At 37.4% G+C, this 15,318-nt stretch overlaps 1 protein-coding gene across 1 annotated transcript in view; it reads right to left on the bottom strand.

Moving 5' to 3' along the window:
• Positions 1-8,338: 8,338 nt before the first annotated feature.
• The window catches only part of LOC110158802 (forkhead box protein J3-like), a 205,808-nt gene continuing 198,828 nt past the window's right edge, over positions 8,339-15,318 (bottom strand). The window contains exon 14 of the mRNA XM_055165668.1: positions 8,339-9,053. Coding sequence (XP_055021643.1) covers positions 8,932-9,053 — 122 coding nt within the window. The 3' untranslated portion in view covers positions 8,339-8,931. The remainder of the gene's footprint in view (positions 9,054-15,318) is intronic.

Raw genomic sequence — 15,318 nt, 5'->3', positions numbered from 1 at the left:
ACAACAGGTGAGATGATTTGTATATATACAAATGACAGGTTAGACGACCGATTTCAAAGTTAAATCAGTATATTTTAAATTCAACAACAACAACAACAAAAATGTAGTTTTTTTTATAGTTTTTAAATGTTGGGGAATGTTTTACACTTTTACTTCCTGTTTGGAAAAGAAGAGCAGAATATCTAGAAACTCTAGAAAAAAATAAGACCAAAACACGTCTAATTTGGACAGGTGACGATTTGCAGTTTATGTCGTCAACGTTTATTGGGGCTGTGATGTTAACTGGAGGCACTGCTCTGTCTGAAGCTTTATTAAACTTTAATCTGACATTTATTTAAACACAATCTGATCAGAAAGAGCGGATTTAGTTAGGAACTACAACAGGTGAGATGATTTGTATACATGCATAATGACAGGTTAGACGACGACCGATTTCAAAGTTAAATCAGTATATTTTAAATTCAACAACAACAAAAAGTAGTTTTTAATGTTTAAAGTTTACAGTTTTTTTTTGTTTAATATCTAGAAACTCTAGAAAAAAATAAGACCAAAACACGTCTAATTTGGGCAGGTGACGATTTGCAGTTTATGTCGTCAACGTTTATTGGGGCTGTGATGCTAACTGGAGGCACTGCTCTGTCTGAAGTGTTATTAAACTTTAATCTGAGCTTTATTTTAACACAATCTGATCAGAAAGAGCGGATTAATTAGAAATAAAACAAGTGAGATGATTTGTGTACATGCATATGACAGGTTAGACGACCGATTTCAAAGTTTAAATCAGTATATTTTAAATTCAACAACAACAAAAAGATGTAGTTTTTTGTAGTTTTTAAATGTTGGGGAATGTTTTACAGTTTTACTTCCTGTTTAGACAAGAAGAGCAGAATATCTAAAAACTCTAGAAAAAAATAAGACCAAAACATGTCTAATTTGGACAGGTGACGATTTGCAGGTGATGCTGTCAACATTCCCTGGGAGTGTGATGTTAACTGGAGGCACTGCTCCATCTGAAGTGTTATTAAACTTTAATTTGACATTTATTTTAACGCAGTCTGATCAGAAAGAGCTGATTTAGTTGGAACTACAACAACAGGTGAGATTATTTGTATATATGCAAATGACAGGTTAGACGGTGATTTCAATATATAAAAAAAATAAAATAAAATAAAAAAATCTTAGTTTTTTGTAGTTTTTAAATGTTGGAGAATGTTTTACACTTTTATTTCCTGTTTGAAAAAGCAGAGGTAATTCCATAGCTGCTATCTAGAAACTATAATGTTAACGAAGACCAAAACATGTCTAAATTGGACAAATAATATTTTGCAAGTGATGCTGTCAACGTTCCCTGGGAGTGTGATGTTAACTGGAGGCACTGCTCCGTCTGAAGTGCTATTAAACTTTAATCTGACATTTATTTTAACGCAAGCTGATCAGAAAGAGTGGATTTAGTTGGAACTACAACAAGTGAGATGATTTGTTTATATACATATGACAGGTTAGATGACCGATTTCAAAGTTAAAATCAGTATATGTCAGATTTGTAGTTTTTTGTAGTTTTTAAATGTTGGGGAAAGTTTACAATTTTACTTCCTGTTTGGACAAGAAGAGCAGAGGTGAGTCCATAGCTGTTACCTAAAAACTATAATGTTAATGAAGACCAAAACATGTCTAAATTGGACAAGTGATAGTTTGCAGTTTATGTCGTCAACGGTCCCTGGGGGTGTGATGCTAACTGGAGGCACTGCTCTGTCTGAAGGTCTGAAGCTTTATTAAACTTTAATCTGGGCTTTATTTTAACACAATCTGATCAGAAAGAGTGGATTTAGTTGGAACTACAACAGCTAAGACGATTTGTATACATGCATATGACAGGTTAGACGGCGATTTCAAAGTTAAAATCAGTATATGTCAGATTTGTAGTTTTTTGTAGTTTTTAAATGTTGGGAAAGTTTACAGTTTTACTTCCTGTTTGGACAAGAAGAGCAGAGGTGAGTCCATAGCTGTTACCTAAAAAGTATAATGTTAACAAAGACGAAAACACGTTTAAATTGGACAGCTGATACTTTGGAGTGAGAGTGTGATGCTAACTGGAGGCACTGCTCTGTCTGGGCTTTATTTTAACACAATCTGAACAGAAAGAGCAGATTTAGTTGGAACTACTACAAGTGTATTTATGTGCTTAAACAAAACACATAAAGACATAAATTTACAGTCACTCTAACCTTTTTTGTTTAAAATTCTAAAATCAAACTCCTAAACTAAACCAAAAATAATACAAAAAACTCCTATGGATGCATTGTTTAAATCCATTTGTTATTTTTTTCTTGATTTTTCAGACTACCTTAAAACATTTTTGACACCGTTTGCTGATGTGTGTATTGTGTAACCATGGAAACAGCTGGATATTCCACCATTTAGATGCATGTAGAATACCCCCAGCGCGATGTCACGGCGAAGTATTAAATGTTGATATGATTAGACTAATAAAAACAGATTAAAACAACTTAATTTTGTTAAATGAAGGTTTAAACTGTGAGAAAAACGCCTTCTTAGAGCATAAATTTTTAATTTTCTGTATTGACGATATAGGTTTCAGCAATAATTCCCATTTTTTCCTCAAGTTTTCTTCACAAATTGCCTCTGAACTGCTGTAAAACTGTGATATATATATTTACCACTGGTACTAACCCACGAAATAGAGTAATAATTAATAAAAAAACATGAAAACCTGCCATACGCACTTTAATATAAAACGCCAACAAGCACCTTTCATCTGTACCCGTTTAATACAAAGCTTCACGTGGGTATTTTTTAGAATCATGTGCTATAAATGAAACCAGATAGGACTATACACACGGCACAAGTTAAAGGAAAGTCACAGTAAAAAGTCTTAGAACATCTCCGACGCCGTTCGTTTAAAGTCTTTAGAAACATGAAGGTAAGCGTCCGTTTTTTCTTTTTGCGAATGAACTGTGCAAAAAACTGCTTTTCTTTTATCCCATCGAGGCAATACGGACTCCACAGCAACCGGCAGCAACCCAAAAAACTGCTCTCAAATATCTAAAATAGTGTAGGGATGGGACAAGACCTCACGCCACAAGATCTATTTGTGTTTATGTTTACATTTGGACTCGACAAAAAAGGGTTAACAAAGAAAAATATGAAATCAAATGAAATCCAAACTTGTGAGGGCAAAATTCGAAACTGAAACGTGAAATTTATATATCAGGAATGATGTTAAAGTCTCGTTCTGTCTCGTTCTCGTGGACCCAATCTCGTAACTTGTTGAAATTGTGTCTCATCCCTGCAATTTAGATTCCATTTCAAACGTGAGCAACCCAAAAAACTGATTTCAAATCTCGTAAAGTGTAGGAATGGGACAGGATCTCGCGAAATGATCTTGTGAGATTTTTTTCTCAAGTGTTTACATTTGGACCGGACAAAAAAGGGTTACGTGTTGGTGAGTTTCATCTCTAAAAGTTCCAAAAAGCAGTACTAGAATGGAAACAAAAATATGAAATCAAATAAATCCAAACTTGTGAGGCCAAAATTGGAAACTGAATCATGAAATTTATATTAAGAATTATGTAAAAATCGCGTCTTGTCTCATGAACTCAATCTCGTATCTTGTCTCGTCTTGACGAAATTGTCCCATCCTTACAATTTAAATTCCATTTCAACTTTGAGCAACCCAAAAAACTGATTTCAAATATTGTAAAATGTAGGAATGGGACAAAAATTTGCCACAAGATCGTGACAAAAAAATTATCTTATGAGGTTTTTTTTTCCAATGTTTACATTTGGCTTATGTATTGGTGAGTTTCATCTCTTACAGTTTTAAAAAGCAGAACTAAATAAAAATATGAAATCAAATCAAAATTGGAAACTGAATCGTGAAATTTCTATATTAGGAATTATGTTAAAAATCCCGTCTTGTCTTGTTCTCGTGGACCCAGTCTCTTGTGGAAATTGTGTCTCGTCCCATTTCTACAATTTAGATTCCATTTCAACTGTAAGCAACCGAAAAAACTGATTTCAAATATTGTAAAGTGTATTTTAAAGTGTAGGGATGGGACAAGACCTGGCGCCACAAGATCTCGCGAGACAAAATGGCCACAAGATTGCACACACATGAGAAAAATTATCTTGTGAGTTTTTTTTTTACAAGTGTTTAAATTTGATTTGGTCAAAAAAAGCTTTCGTGTTGGCGAGTTTCATCTCTAAAAGTTCCAAAAAGCAGTACTAGAATGGAAACAAAAATATGAAATCAAATAAATCCAAACTTGTGAGGCCAAAATTGGAAACTGAATCATGAAATTTATATTTTAGAAATTATGTTAAAATCTCGTCTTGTCTCGTTCTCGTGAACCCACTCTCTTGTGGAAATTGTGTCTCGTCCCATTTCTACAACTCAAATTCCACTGCAAATGTCAGCAACCTAAAAAAAAGATCTCAAATATCGTGTAGGAATGGGACAAGATCCTGCGAGACAAAATGGCCACAAGATCGTGCACACATGAAAAAAAATTATCTTGTGAGATTATTTTTTCCAAGTGTTTACGTTTTGTGTTCATATTTGGTTTGGTCAAAAAAAAAGGTTACGTGTTGGTGAGTTTCATCTTTAACAGTTCGAAAAAGCAGAACTAGAATGGAAACAAAAATATGAAATCAAATAAATCCAAAATTATAAGGTCCAAAGCCTCGTCTTGTCTCATTCTCGTGGACACAATCTCGTATCTCGCCCCATCCCCACAACTCAGATTCCACCGCAAACGTCAGCAACCCAAAAAAAACTGATTTCAAATATCGTAAAGTGTAGGAATGGGACGAGATCTCGCGCCACAAGATCTCGCGAGACCAAATTGCCACAAGATTGTGCACACACGACAAAAATTACCTTGTGAGATTATTTTTTCCAAGTGTTTACGTTTACGTTTTGGTGAGTTTCATCTCTAACAATTCCAAAAAAGCAGTGCTAGAATGGAAACAAAAATATGAAATCAAACAAATCCAAAATTATAAGGTCTAAAGTCTTGTCTTATTCTCGTATCTCGTCCCATTCCTACAACTCAGATTCCACCGCAAACGTCAGCAACCCAAAAAAACTCATTTCAAATATCATAAAGTGTAGGAATTGGGACGAGATCTCACGCCACAAGATCGTGCACACATAAGAAAAATGACCTCCGTGAGATTTTTTCCCCCTGAATTTACCTTTAACTTGGACTAAAAAGAATTTGAGAAGCTGTAGTTCCAAAAAGCATGCAGTACTACAATGGGTACTACTTGCACTACTTATTTATTACAAATTATGCCAAAATTTCATCTTGTCTCGTTCTCGTGGACCTAATCTCTGGGTGTGTCTCGTCTTGTGGAAACTGCGTCTTGTCCCATCCCTAATAAAGTGATCTCTGATGTTATTATTCCATAGCATTCTGTATCTGTTAGCTTATAAATGAGGGAGTGTTGAATGTTGTGAGTGACGTAAAGGTCTCGAAGCACCGTAAAAACACCTGTAAACACAGTGGTAGTAGTTCGAATATGGCTGGACTAAGGGTAAGATAGACTCTAGATTATAACTGAAGGACAGATGAAGGCTCTATAATGCAATGGTACAGAAGTCAGACCGTGATCCAGATTCACAAGAATATCCTGATTTAATTTATCCATGGTCATTATTATAGTCATGTGATCTAGTCCAGGGCTCTCCAACCCTTTTCTTCTAGTGAGTTAAACCAGAAACGCAAGAGAAATACCAGTTTTAGAGGTCGCAAGAAATTATGCAGCTAAATTCTATAATGAGACCAAGAGTTAGGTAAACTTGTTCTGTTGTTTATGTTATAATTATCTGAAGAACTGTTCATATGTGATGTTAACAGCCTGTTGTTCTCTGTTCTGTTGTTATTACTTTAACTTGGTCCTGGTCTCTGATTTTCTAAAATAAATTTCCCCCCAAAAGTGCGACTTATAGCCTATTGCAACTTATATATGTTTTTTTTCTTCTTCATTAGGTATTTTTTGGCTGGTGCAACCAATACTCCAGAGCGACTTATAGTCCAAAAAATACGGTACTCATCTTTCTATTTTATTTTGATTTGCACATTTGCACTTATTTGACACCTGTCTCTTGCTCTTTTTTGCTACTTATTTAGAATTTATATTACTGTTTATACTTTTTACTCTTGTTTATTATAATATATTATGATATGTGAGCTACTGTGTCCAAATAATTTTCCTTGTGGATCAATAAAGTTTGTCAAAGTCTATCCTGGCTGGACATATAAATTGATGTAATGAGACTATTTTCTAGTCATAGTCGCACAGAAAGTCTCTCCATAACACATTTCAATCCATTTTTTCTTATTTTATTTTAGTTTTAAGGAAGTAAATGCTGTTCTCGGTCTCTGCACTGGTATCGAATATCGGCAGACACAGTATCGAAATCGGTATCGGAACTGAAAAAGCAGCAAACGTGTGTGTAACTATGAACGACTGTGAACGTTTTCTGGTGAAGGGTTCAGTAAATGCTTTTCTTTCATGGAGATGTTATTGCTTTGGTCTGGAATGTTTCACAGTATGGCATTAAACCTTTCAATCATCACGGAGACCAAATAAGAGCAAGTTACAGGTCAGATCTGCGGAGAGGCGACCCCAATCACAACATTTTTGCGCAATAAAACCACCTGTAATTGAATGAACGTAAAGTAGAGCTGTTTAATGTCACACTGTGGGACATTCGAAGCAGAGCAATGACACACAGAACCAAGCAGGTGACGGACTCCCAGGCGAAAAGTTACACAGTGCAGCTTTAACTATGATTACGATGAGACTAGCAAATGTGTAGTTTAGAGTTGTGTCGTATTGACTGAAAATAAGGACATAATAAACAAACCGCTGGAGCAGACTGTGATTAGGCTCCAATGTGACCTTGAAAAACAACAGAAAAGAAAAATATTAGAGGGACCACTGCAGTACCTTTACGGTTCAGTAGGTGGTGCCATTCACTAGTCCTTCAAACCGGGCTTTGTAGAAAAGAAAATTAGAACATATGAAATTTACACTGCACGCAAAAAAATTAAGAGAACACTTCGAAAACACATCGGATAAAAGCGGCGGCATCCCTTTGTTCGTCATTTGTATAGATGCAATGTCCATTTTTTTCCCCACACTGAGATCTGATGTCTTTTCAAAGTCTTAATTTAATTTTTCTGAGCGGTGAATGTTGAAAGAAGTCCTGCTGGGTTTGTTTTACAGATTTTATAGAACACTCTGCCATCCAATTTTGAACTGTAATAAAAACAAATAATTTTAATGTTTTATTTGTGGTTTATTTTGTGTGCAGTGTGACGTACACGGAGGAACTTTGATAACTTCTTTCTATTGTTTATAAAAAATAGGAACTTAAATGCGTTGTCACGTATTATTTGCAATGTTATCAGTTGAAGTATAAAAAAAATTGGGGCAAATCCTGAATACGTGTTAAGAAAACGGGACCATTTTGTAAACATTTTGATGGGACTCTTGATTTTTGAATACCTATTATTATTTATTTAATTTTTTATCTATTTATCTATGTATTATTATTATTATTATTTTATTTTATTTTTTATGTATTTATCTATGTATTATTATTATTATTATTATTTTTATTTATTTTATTTTTTTTTGTGTGAGTATACTTAACAAATTGGACTCTGAAGTATGGAGAGAGTTGGTTGGGTGTAGGAGTTTTTTTTGTTTTTTTCTATTTATGTTTTTGTTTTAAAAAATCTAAATTAAAAACGTTAAATTATATATATATTAAAAAAGACCTGTACCATTGCAATATAGAGTCTGAGATATGGAAGATCATTTGTTCTGTCAGATTTAAAATTTTTAAATACAGCTGAATTTGTCGCTTTGAATTTTTTAACCCTAAAACACGTTTGAATTATTATTATTATTTTTTTTATTTGAGTTGCTGAAATTGTAAGTATACTTTTTTAATATGTTATAAATTTAAAATAAAAATGTCACCTTTTAAATATTCGGCATAAATATTTTCAAGCCTCAAATTCAACAGTCAAAATTCAGAGTGGAAAATTCACAAAGAAAAATTCCACAGCAAAAATCCAAGATGTCAAGGCAGAAGCAATCGATCGTGAGTGAGGAGGACAGAGACGGTTTCTTATTGGTTCTCATATGTGGGCGGGGCTTGAGGTTTTAATGAGGCTAATTCTGACCAATCAGATCGCTTCACTGCACCATTTCCTGTTGTGACTAAGTCAGATAGGATCACTTTAGATCGTTTGCTTCTGTCTTGTCATCTTGGATCATTGCTGCAAATTTTTTTCACTGCGAATTTTTACAATCTGAATTTTAACTGTTGAATTTGAGATTTGAAAATATTTGTGCTGAATATTTAAAAGGTGAGTCTTTTTCTTTTGAATTAATGTACACTTAAAATTGAATGAAAAACAATTCAAACATGTTTTTTCAGTTTTTTCAGTGGTATTTAAAATTAAAAATCCAATGGAACAAATTATCTTCCGTACTGAGATGCTAACAACAGAAACGCAAATGAAAATAATCATTTAAGTTGCAGTTAAAATTTCTGGGTTCCCTACGACAGTCATTTCCTCTGCAAAAATACTTTTAGGGGTCTGAAAAGAGCATGAGAACTTCACATATGTTTGGACAACATCTTGGCGGAAGTTAACCCTGTTGTCAACGGCGACGCAACCCCACAATCCTTTGCGCTTTGGACGATATTTTTACACTTCGAGTTTGTAATCTCTCCCAAATGATTGTCTTCAAACTGAAATCCATTTGTGTCACTCGGATTGTCTTCAGTTTCCTTGCGGCGGTAGCATGTCCCCAGGAATCACGTGTAGTTTTTGAGTATTTCTTTAGTATTTTTCGTGTTTTTTGTTGCAGTTTTGCGTTATTTTAGACAATGGAGTCCCAGTCGAAATCGTCCTGGATGTCATCAGTGGTGAGCATGCGTCTCACCTGGAAGTGTCCGGGGCCCAGAGAGTGAGGCTGGGGCTGGGTCAGCTGACTGTGGTGGCCTGGGGAGGGAGAAGAACAACAAATATGGTATGAGTACACACTACGCAGGCATCATCTGGGTGAGTTTTAAACAGTCTTACCCACTCCACAAAGCACCCGAAGCAAACCTATTACAACCACAATTCCACTGAAGTTGGGACGCTGTGTAAAACTTAAAAAAACAAACCAGAATACAATGATCAGACCTGCAAACTCCTCAGAGGAAAAAAGGTGACAGTGTCCGGCGGTGGTGAACTGGGGGGGTGATCTCATGTAAACAGGCCCCATTTACATGAGCTTTAATTCTGATGAAAAATTATTTTATTCGGAATAAAAAATAATTATGCTTTAAAAAGACCATGTAAACACTAAATTCCTAATGATTATTCGGAATTAAACTTAAATTAAGTGGGTGGTTTATACTAGGGATGGGCATTCGATGAAATCGATTATCGATTAATCATTAATGTTTTTATATTAAAATGATCATCATTATTATTACTATCTGCACTACTAATCTGCATAAATAAATTCAACTTTACGACATATAAACCGTAACGACTCTAGAGCCACATCAGCCTGTTTGACATTATAATGTGTTTAATTCAGTTTTGTGCAACTCTCACAGAAACGAAACTTAAAACCGCATCGCTAATTTGCATAAACTCAGCGAAGATAAAACTACAGCTCTTGTGTCGCTGATGCGGTCAATTTCTGTCAGGATTAAAAGACATGACTCAGTGGAATACAGGTTAGTGTGACCATATTTGCGTTTGTCAAAACCAGGACACTGTACGGGGGGAGGGAGGTGGGGACTCGTCATCGACATTGAGCGACTCTCACCTGGTAAAACTTTTTCCCACTGGACACTGAAACATATGTGCTGCTTTGTACACTGTACAAAAGGACTCCCACTTGTCCCGAACGCAACAGAAAGCGTGGAATTTCTTGTACAAATCATCGTTAAATACACATTTGTGTTTCGGTACGCTGCAGACTGACCGACTGTTTGTGTCTCGCTCCTTCTGATGCAGAGACACATGTACAGACCCCTGTTTGGTCACGCTACGCACAGCAACCTACATTCGGTTTGTCGATTAAAATTAACGTAATCGATGAAATTCTTAATGATCAATTATCGATTAATCGATTAATCATGCCCATCCCTAGTTTATACCGATTTTAAATGTTGTTAATATGATTAACTGAGATTCAGGAGCAGGACCACGTCTCAGTCGCCCTCTCCTCTCACCAGCGAACCACAACTCACCTCCACCACGCCTCTAATTTCACAGAAGTCTATATGTAGCAGCCTTTCCCATCATCCCAGTTTGTCTCGGCAACTCGACCCCATCCTCCCATCCCCTATTTTGTCTTTCAGTCATAAGACCCCTACAGGTCCCGTTCCGGCTGGGCCAATTGTAGATTGAGACGGAGCCCCCAACTAAGTCTCAACCCAACCATCTTTGCCTCACTTCGTACATTATCAATAAACTTCTTCGCACTATGTTGTTGTTGGCGTGGTCCTAGCTAGTGAAAGCCGAATTAGTTTCCAGACTGGGCAAACAAGACCAGTGCGAAATGGACTGGTTCCGAGTGGTTCCGTGCCGTCCTCTGTGCACAGGATCCATGTGGCGAAAGTGAGAATGTGCTGAGGATTACAGGTCCGGGCGGGTTGCTCCTGTCCTCCGTGCTTGAGGACTGCGGCTGGTTCTGAGGTGCAAAACATCCAGACAGAAGCGAGAATCCTGTTTGTTTGGTTATATCTTGTTCTGAGCGGTCCGTCCTTTGTTCATTTGGTTATTCCTGGGGAAAGTGCTTCTCAGGCCGAGGCACCTAACACCACTCCCCACTCCAGCTCATCTGGGCACGACCTGAACCATAGCTGCTCCCCGATGGTTCAGGAATCTGGGTTTGGACCGCTGTTCCCCAGTTTGTATTTCCATGCGTAATGACAAACCGAGATGACAAAAAAGCCGGTAGCAGCTGATGTGTGTGTTTTCTTCCAGTAGACGTCGACCGAACTGACCAACAAAAAGGTGATTGTAGCTGAAAAGCGACAAGTTTGCAGGTCTGAATGATGCGCAAATCCTTTTCAACCTATATTGAAGTGAGTAAACTACAAAGACATGATATTTAATGTTCAAACTGATAAACTTTACTGTTTTTATGCAAATATTCACTCATTTTCAATTTGATGTCTGCAACACGTTCCAACATTCCAACGTGCAGAGATTTCTACAGATTCTCGGAATCTTTTGATAATATTATGGACCGTAGATGATGAAATCCCTAAATTCCTTGCAACTGTACGTTGAGAAATGTTGTTCTTAAACTGTTGGACTATTTGCTCACACAGTTTTTCACAAAGTGGTGAACCTCGCCCCATCCTCGCTGGTGAATGACTGAGCCCTTCGGGGAAAATCCTTTTACACCCAATCATGACACTCACCTGTTTCCAATGAACCTGTTCACCTGTGGAATGTTCCAAACAGGTGGATTTTAAGCATTCCTCAACTTTCCCATTCTTTTGTTGCCCCTGTTCCAGCTTTATTGGAACGTGTTGCAAGCATCAAATTGAAAATGAGTGAATATTTGCATAAAAACAATAAAGTTTATCAGTTTGAACATTAAATATCATGTCTTTGTAGTTTATTCAGTTCAATATAGGTTGAAAAGGATTCATGGTATTTTGTATTCTGTAAATTTTACAGAGCGTCCCAGCTTCATTGGAATTGAGGTTGTATTACACCAGACTGTCGATGTAAATGTTTGTTTCGATAGAATAATGTTTGAAATAAAACTAACCTTGCGTCGCATGAATCGTCGCATGTTGAGGGACTATTTTTTCAAACTTTCTATCAGGAAGTACAACTCAGGGAGGGCGTTCAGTACACGAAAAAAGGAACACAGAACAGAACGCGAGAAGGAAAGAGCGAAAGCGTGCACCCGAGCAATTAAACAGCAGAACAGGAACAACTCAAATTGGCCATTTGTGAACAATGTAAAAGACAGAACCACATTATGGACTGTGTGGTGGATACGTCTGCCTCTACCTAATTACCTTACACATCATTTAATTCCTTTATTTACACTTATATTCTAATTTGAGTGCACACATTTTAGTTAATATAAGTCTGATTTACTTACACTTGTTCGTTTTTTTATTTATTTTTTTGATCACCGGACCCTTGGGAGAGACCATCATGACTCAGCAACGGGGGGAGGGAGCACTATTTAGTTAGTTTTATTAAGTTAGTTTGTTTAGTTTGCTTTAAGGTCACTTTATTATCACTTATTATTTTCTGTATTATAATTATTTGCCTTCTTGTTACTTTTATTAAGTTAGTAGTTTAGTTAATTATTTTGTGTAATTCCCCCCTCTTGTGTTCAGATTTAGTTGGTCCTCAGGTATTTAAACAGCCCTGTTCCTTTGTCTGGTTGGGTCAGTTTTGTTCTGTTCAGTTTGATTTTGAGTTACCCCCAGTCGGGCCCAGTTTTTTTTGCCTTTCTGTTTGGTGCACTACAGACTGGAACGGAGCAAACATCACTGGGACAGAGGAAAACAAACACCGTCGCTGGATTAAAGAGGCAATTAAAATACGGAAACGTGCCCACGGGATTATAAACCGGGACGAGGGGGCTTTTTTACTCTCACACACCTGGGATACTGTCCTGAGGAAGTGGGACTGCAGATGGCGCTGTCGTCCTGCCTCCATCGGTAGGAAGACAGCGCCAAAACCTGTTTAAATCGGCTGAGCGGACACGTCACAGCAACATCACGTGACTCTGAGGAAGACCGGAGTGAGCAGTCGAAACTGTCAGGTATGAAAACAAACTCTGCAAAAAGAACCTAATAACACAGAAAGTACAACTCGCTGCTGCTGCTCGGACATGAATCCTTCAAATGCAAGGTTGGTTTTATGTTTTAAATTATTCTATCAACACAGACATTTACACCGACAGTCTGGCCTAATAATAATAGATTTGTTTCGGGTGTTTTGTGGAGTGGGTAAGACCAGCGACCTCTGCAAATACAAGGACTGGATGGAATATTTAAAAAAGTGTCTCCACACGTCTCCAACACTCTGGCAAACTAGGAAATGAGCTCCCATGTCCAAAATTCTGAACTGTCCCTTTAATATCTCGTTTAAGTTAGAGCAGGGGATCGATACTACTGCTGATACTGAAAAATTTGCTAGATCAGATATCGGTTTCCAAATATCAGTTCTTTCTATATCCTGAGTCTTCACATAACACATTTCAATAGTTTTTTTTTTCTCATTTTATTTGAGTTTTAAGGAATTAAATGCTGTTTTCTGTCTTTGCACTGGTATCGATATCGGCAGATGCTTAAAGCTATTGTATCGAAATCAGTATCGGAACTGAAAAAGCAACAAACGTGTGTAGCTATGAACAATTACATGTTTTAGGCTACGTTTATATGATGACGGTCTGAACAAAAGACGCAAAAGTGGCATCGCGTTTTTACTTTTTATTCCGCGTTTAGACGAGTGTTTTCAGGAGGAAATCTGAGTGCATATGGTGATGCAAACGTGTGTGGAATTCGATGTAGTCTGACTCGCCTGCGACGAACTGGTGCATCCAGAATTGGACAGAGGTGATTGCAGATCCTTCTCTGTTCACTAATAGTATCTCTGCATATTCTGTACATTTGTGGGGAGCCTCCTGTAAGTTTATTCGAGGTGTCAGAGCAGCTTGAAGGTCCCACGCATGGAAATGATCTGACATGTTTCTGACGTAAACGTGTACTCGACGTGAGCAGATCTGACCAGAGTTTTGCGTCTTGGGCAGTGAAGACGGAAACACTACGGCGGAGTGAATTCAACTTTTCCACTCTGGAGGGTGGTTTCAGATTTTTGCGTTTTTAAGCCCCAAAAACGCCGTCACCTTCTAAACGAAAGGCACTTCCACTACTTGGGTTCTTTTTAAAGACAATGCAGTAAAGTGTGTTTACCTTGTTGACATGTTTCGGCTGCTGCTGCTGCATCTTCAGAACTGTCACCGGTGTTGGTGGTGACGTGTCGTGTATCAGCTGTTGTTACTTCCTGTAGATGTGGTCAGACCTGATGGACCTGGCAGGTCGCTCAGACTGACCACGCCTCCCGTCGCCCGATGTTTTCTGGAGAAGGGCGTCCCAGATGTGTGAAAGGAAGAACGCGCCTTCCTCCTTCCTTCAACCACATTATGGATTGGGATGGGGCTCGGGTTCCTCCTTTCACACGCCTGGGACGCCCTCCTCCAGAGAACATCAGACGACGGGAGGCGTGGTCAGTCTGAGCGACCTGCAGGTCCATCAGGATGACCACACCTACAGGAAGTAACAACAGCTGATACAACGACACGTCACCACCAACACCGGTGACAGTTCTGAAGATGCAGCAGCCGAAACATGTCAACAAGATAAACACATTTTACTGCAATGTCTTTAAAAAGAACTCAAGAAGTTAAAGTACATAAGAAGACAAAATGAACATCAATGCTTTAGAAAGGCACTTCTGATAAAATATTCTGTCGTTTTTACCTGTAAGTGTTAAACAGACCTTTAAAGGTGAATTATCCTTGAGTATAAACACTGTGATACCTGATATCAGATACAAAATTGTTAATCCATGTTTGTGTATCTGTCCCTATTCAAATGAACAATAAATAAACACATTTTGATGCCTAACTTTGTACACTAATAAACAGATAACGGTTTATGTTTTATTACAGGCATCTAACTGTACCTCATCTAAGGCTCTCCGTGGCTCTTATATATGAGTGTACACTTATATATACATATACTTTCTTGTGACCGCTAAAATTAGTATCTCTGTGGCATTTTCATTTTCTAAAGGTAGCCACCGGAGGAAAAAGGTTGGAGACCCCTCATTTAGAGTATATTTTATTCACGACATTCACATACTGTCTTAATACTCTTACTCTCTTAATGCACTCTACGTACTGTCAAATTAGACCTGGTTTTGTTCTTTTTCCACAAATCCCCACGTTCTTCTTACTGAACCAATACTAGACGTAAACGTATGAGATAAAAGAATGTACCTGCAGTATTTACAATTTTCCTGTGTCGTGTGTTTTAACTTAAAGGGCTCATATTACGCTATTTTCTGATCTTTGTTATTATTATAATGTTGTTTCCTTGTCACAAACAGACCTGGAGTTGTGTTTTGTTTCATTCACGCATGTTTAAAACTCAAATCTTGCACATTTAGGCCGAGTTCTCCTCTCAAACTGAAAACACTCTGTTCCACCTCGTGATGT

This window comes from Boleophthalmus pectinirostris, unplaced genomic scaffold (assembly GCF_026225935.1).
Source record: "Boleophthalmus pectinirostris isolate CB_2022bp ecotype Guang Dong unplaced genomic scaffold, ASM2622593v1 HiC_scaffold_8, whole genome shotgun sequence".
NCBI lineage: Eukaryota > Metazoa > Chordata > Actinopteri > Gobiiformes > Gobiidae > Boleophthalmus > Boleophthalmus pectinirostris.
This window is presented reverse-complemented; position numbering and strand designations above follow the sequence as displayed.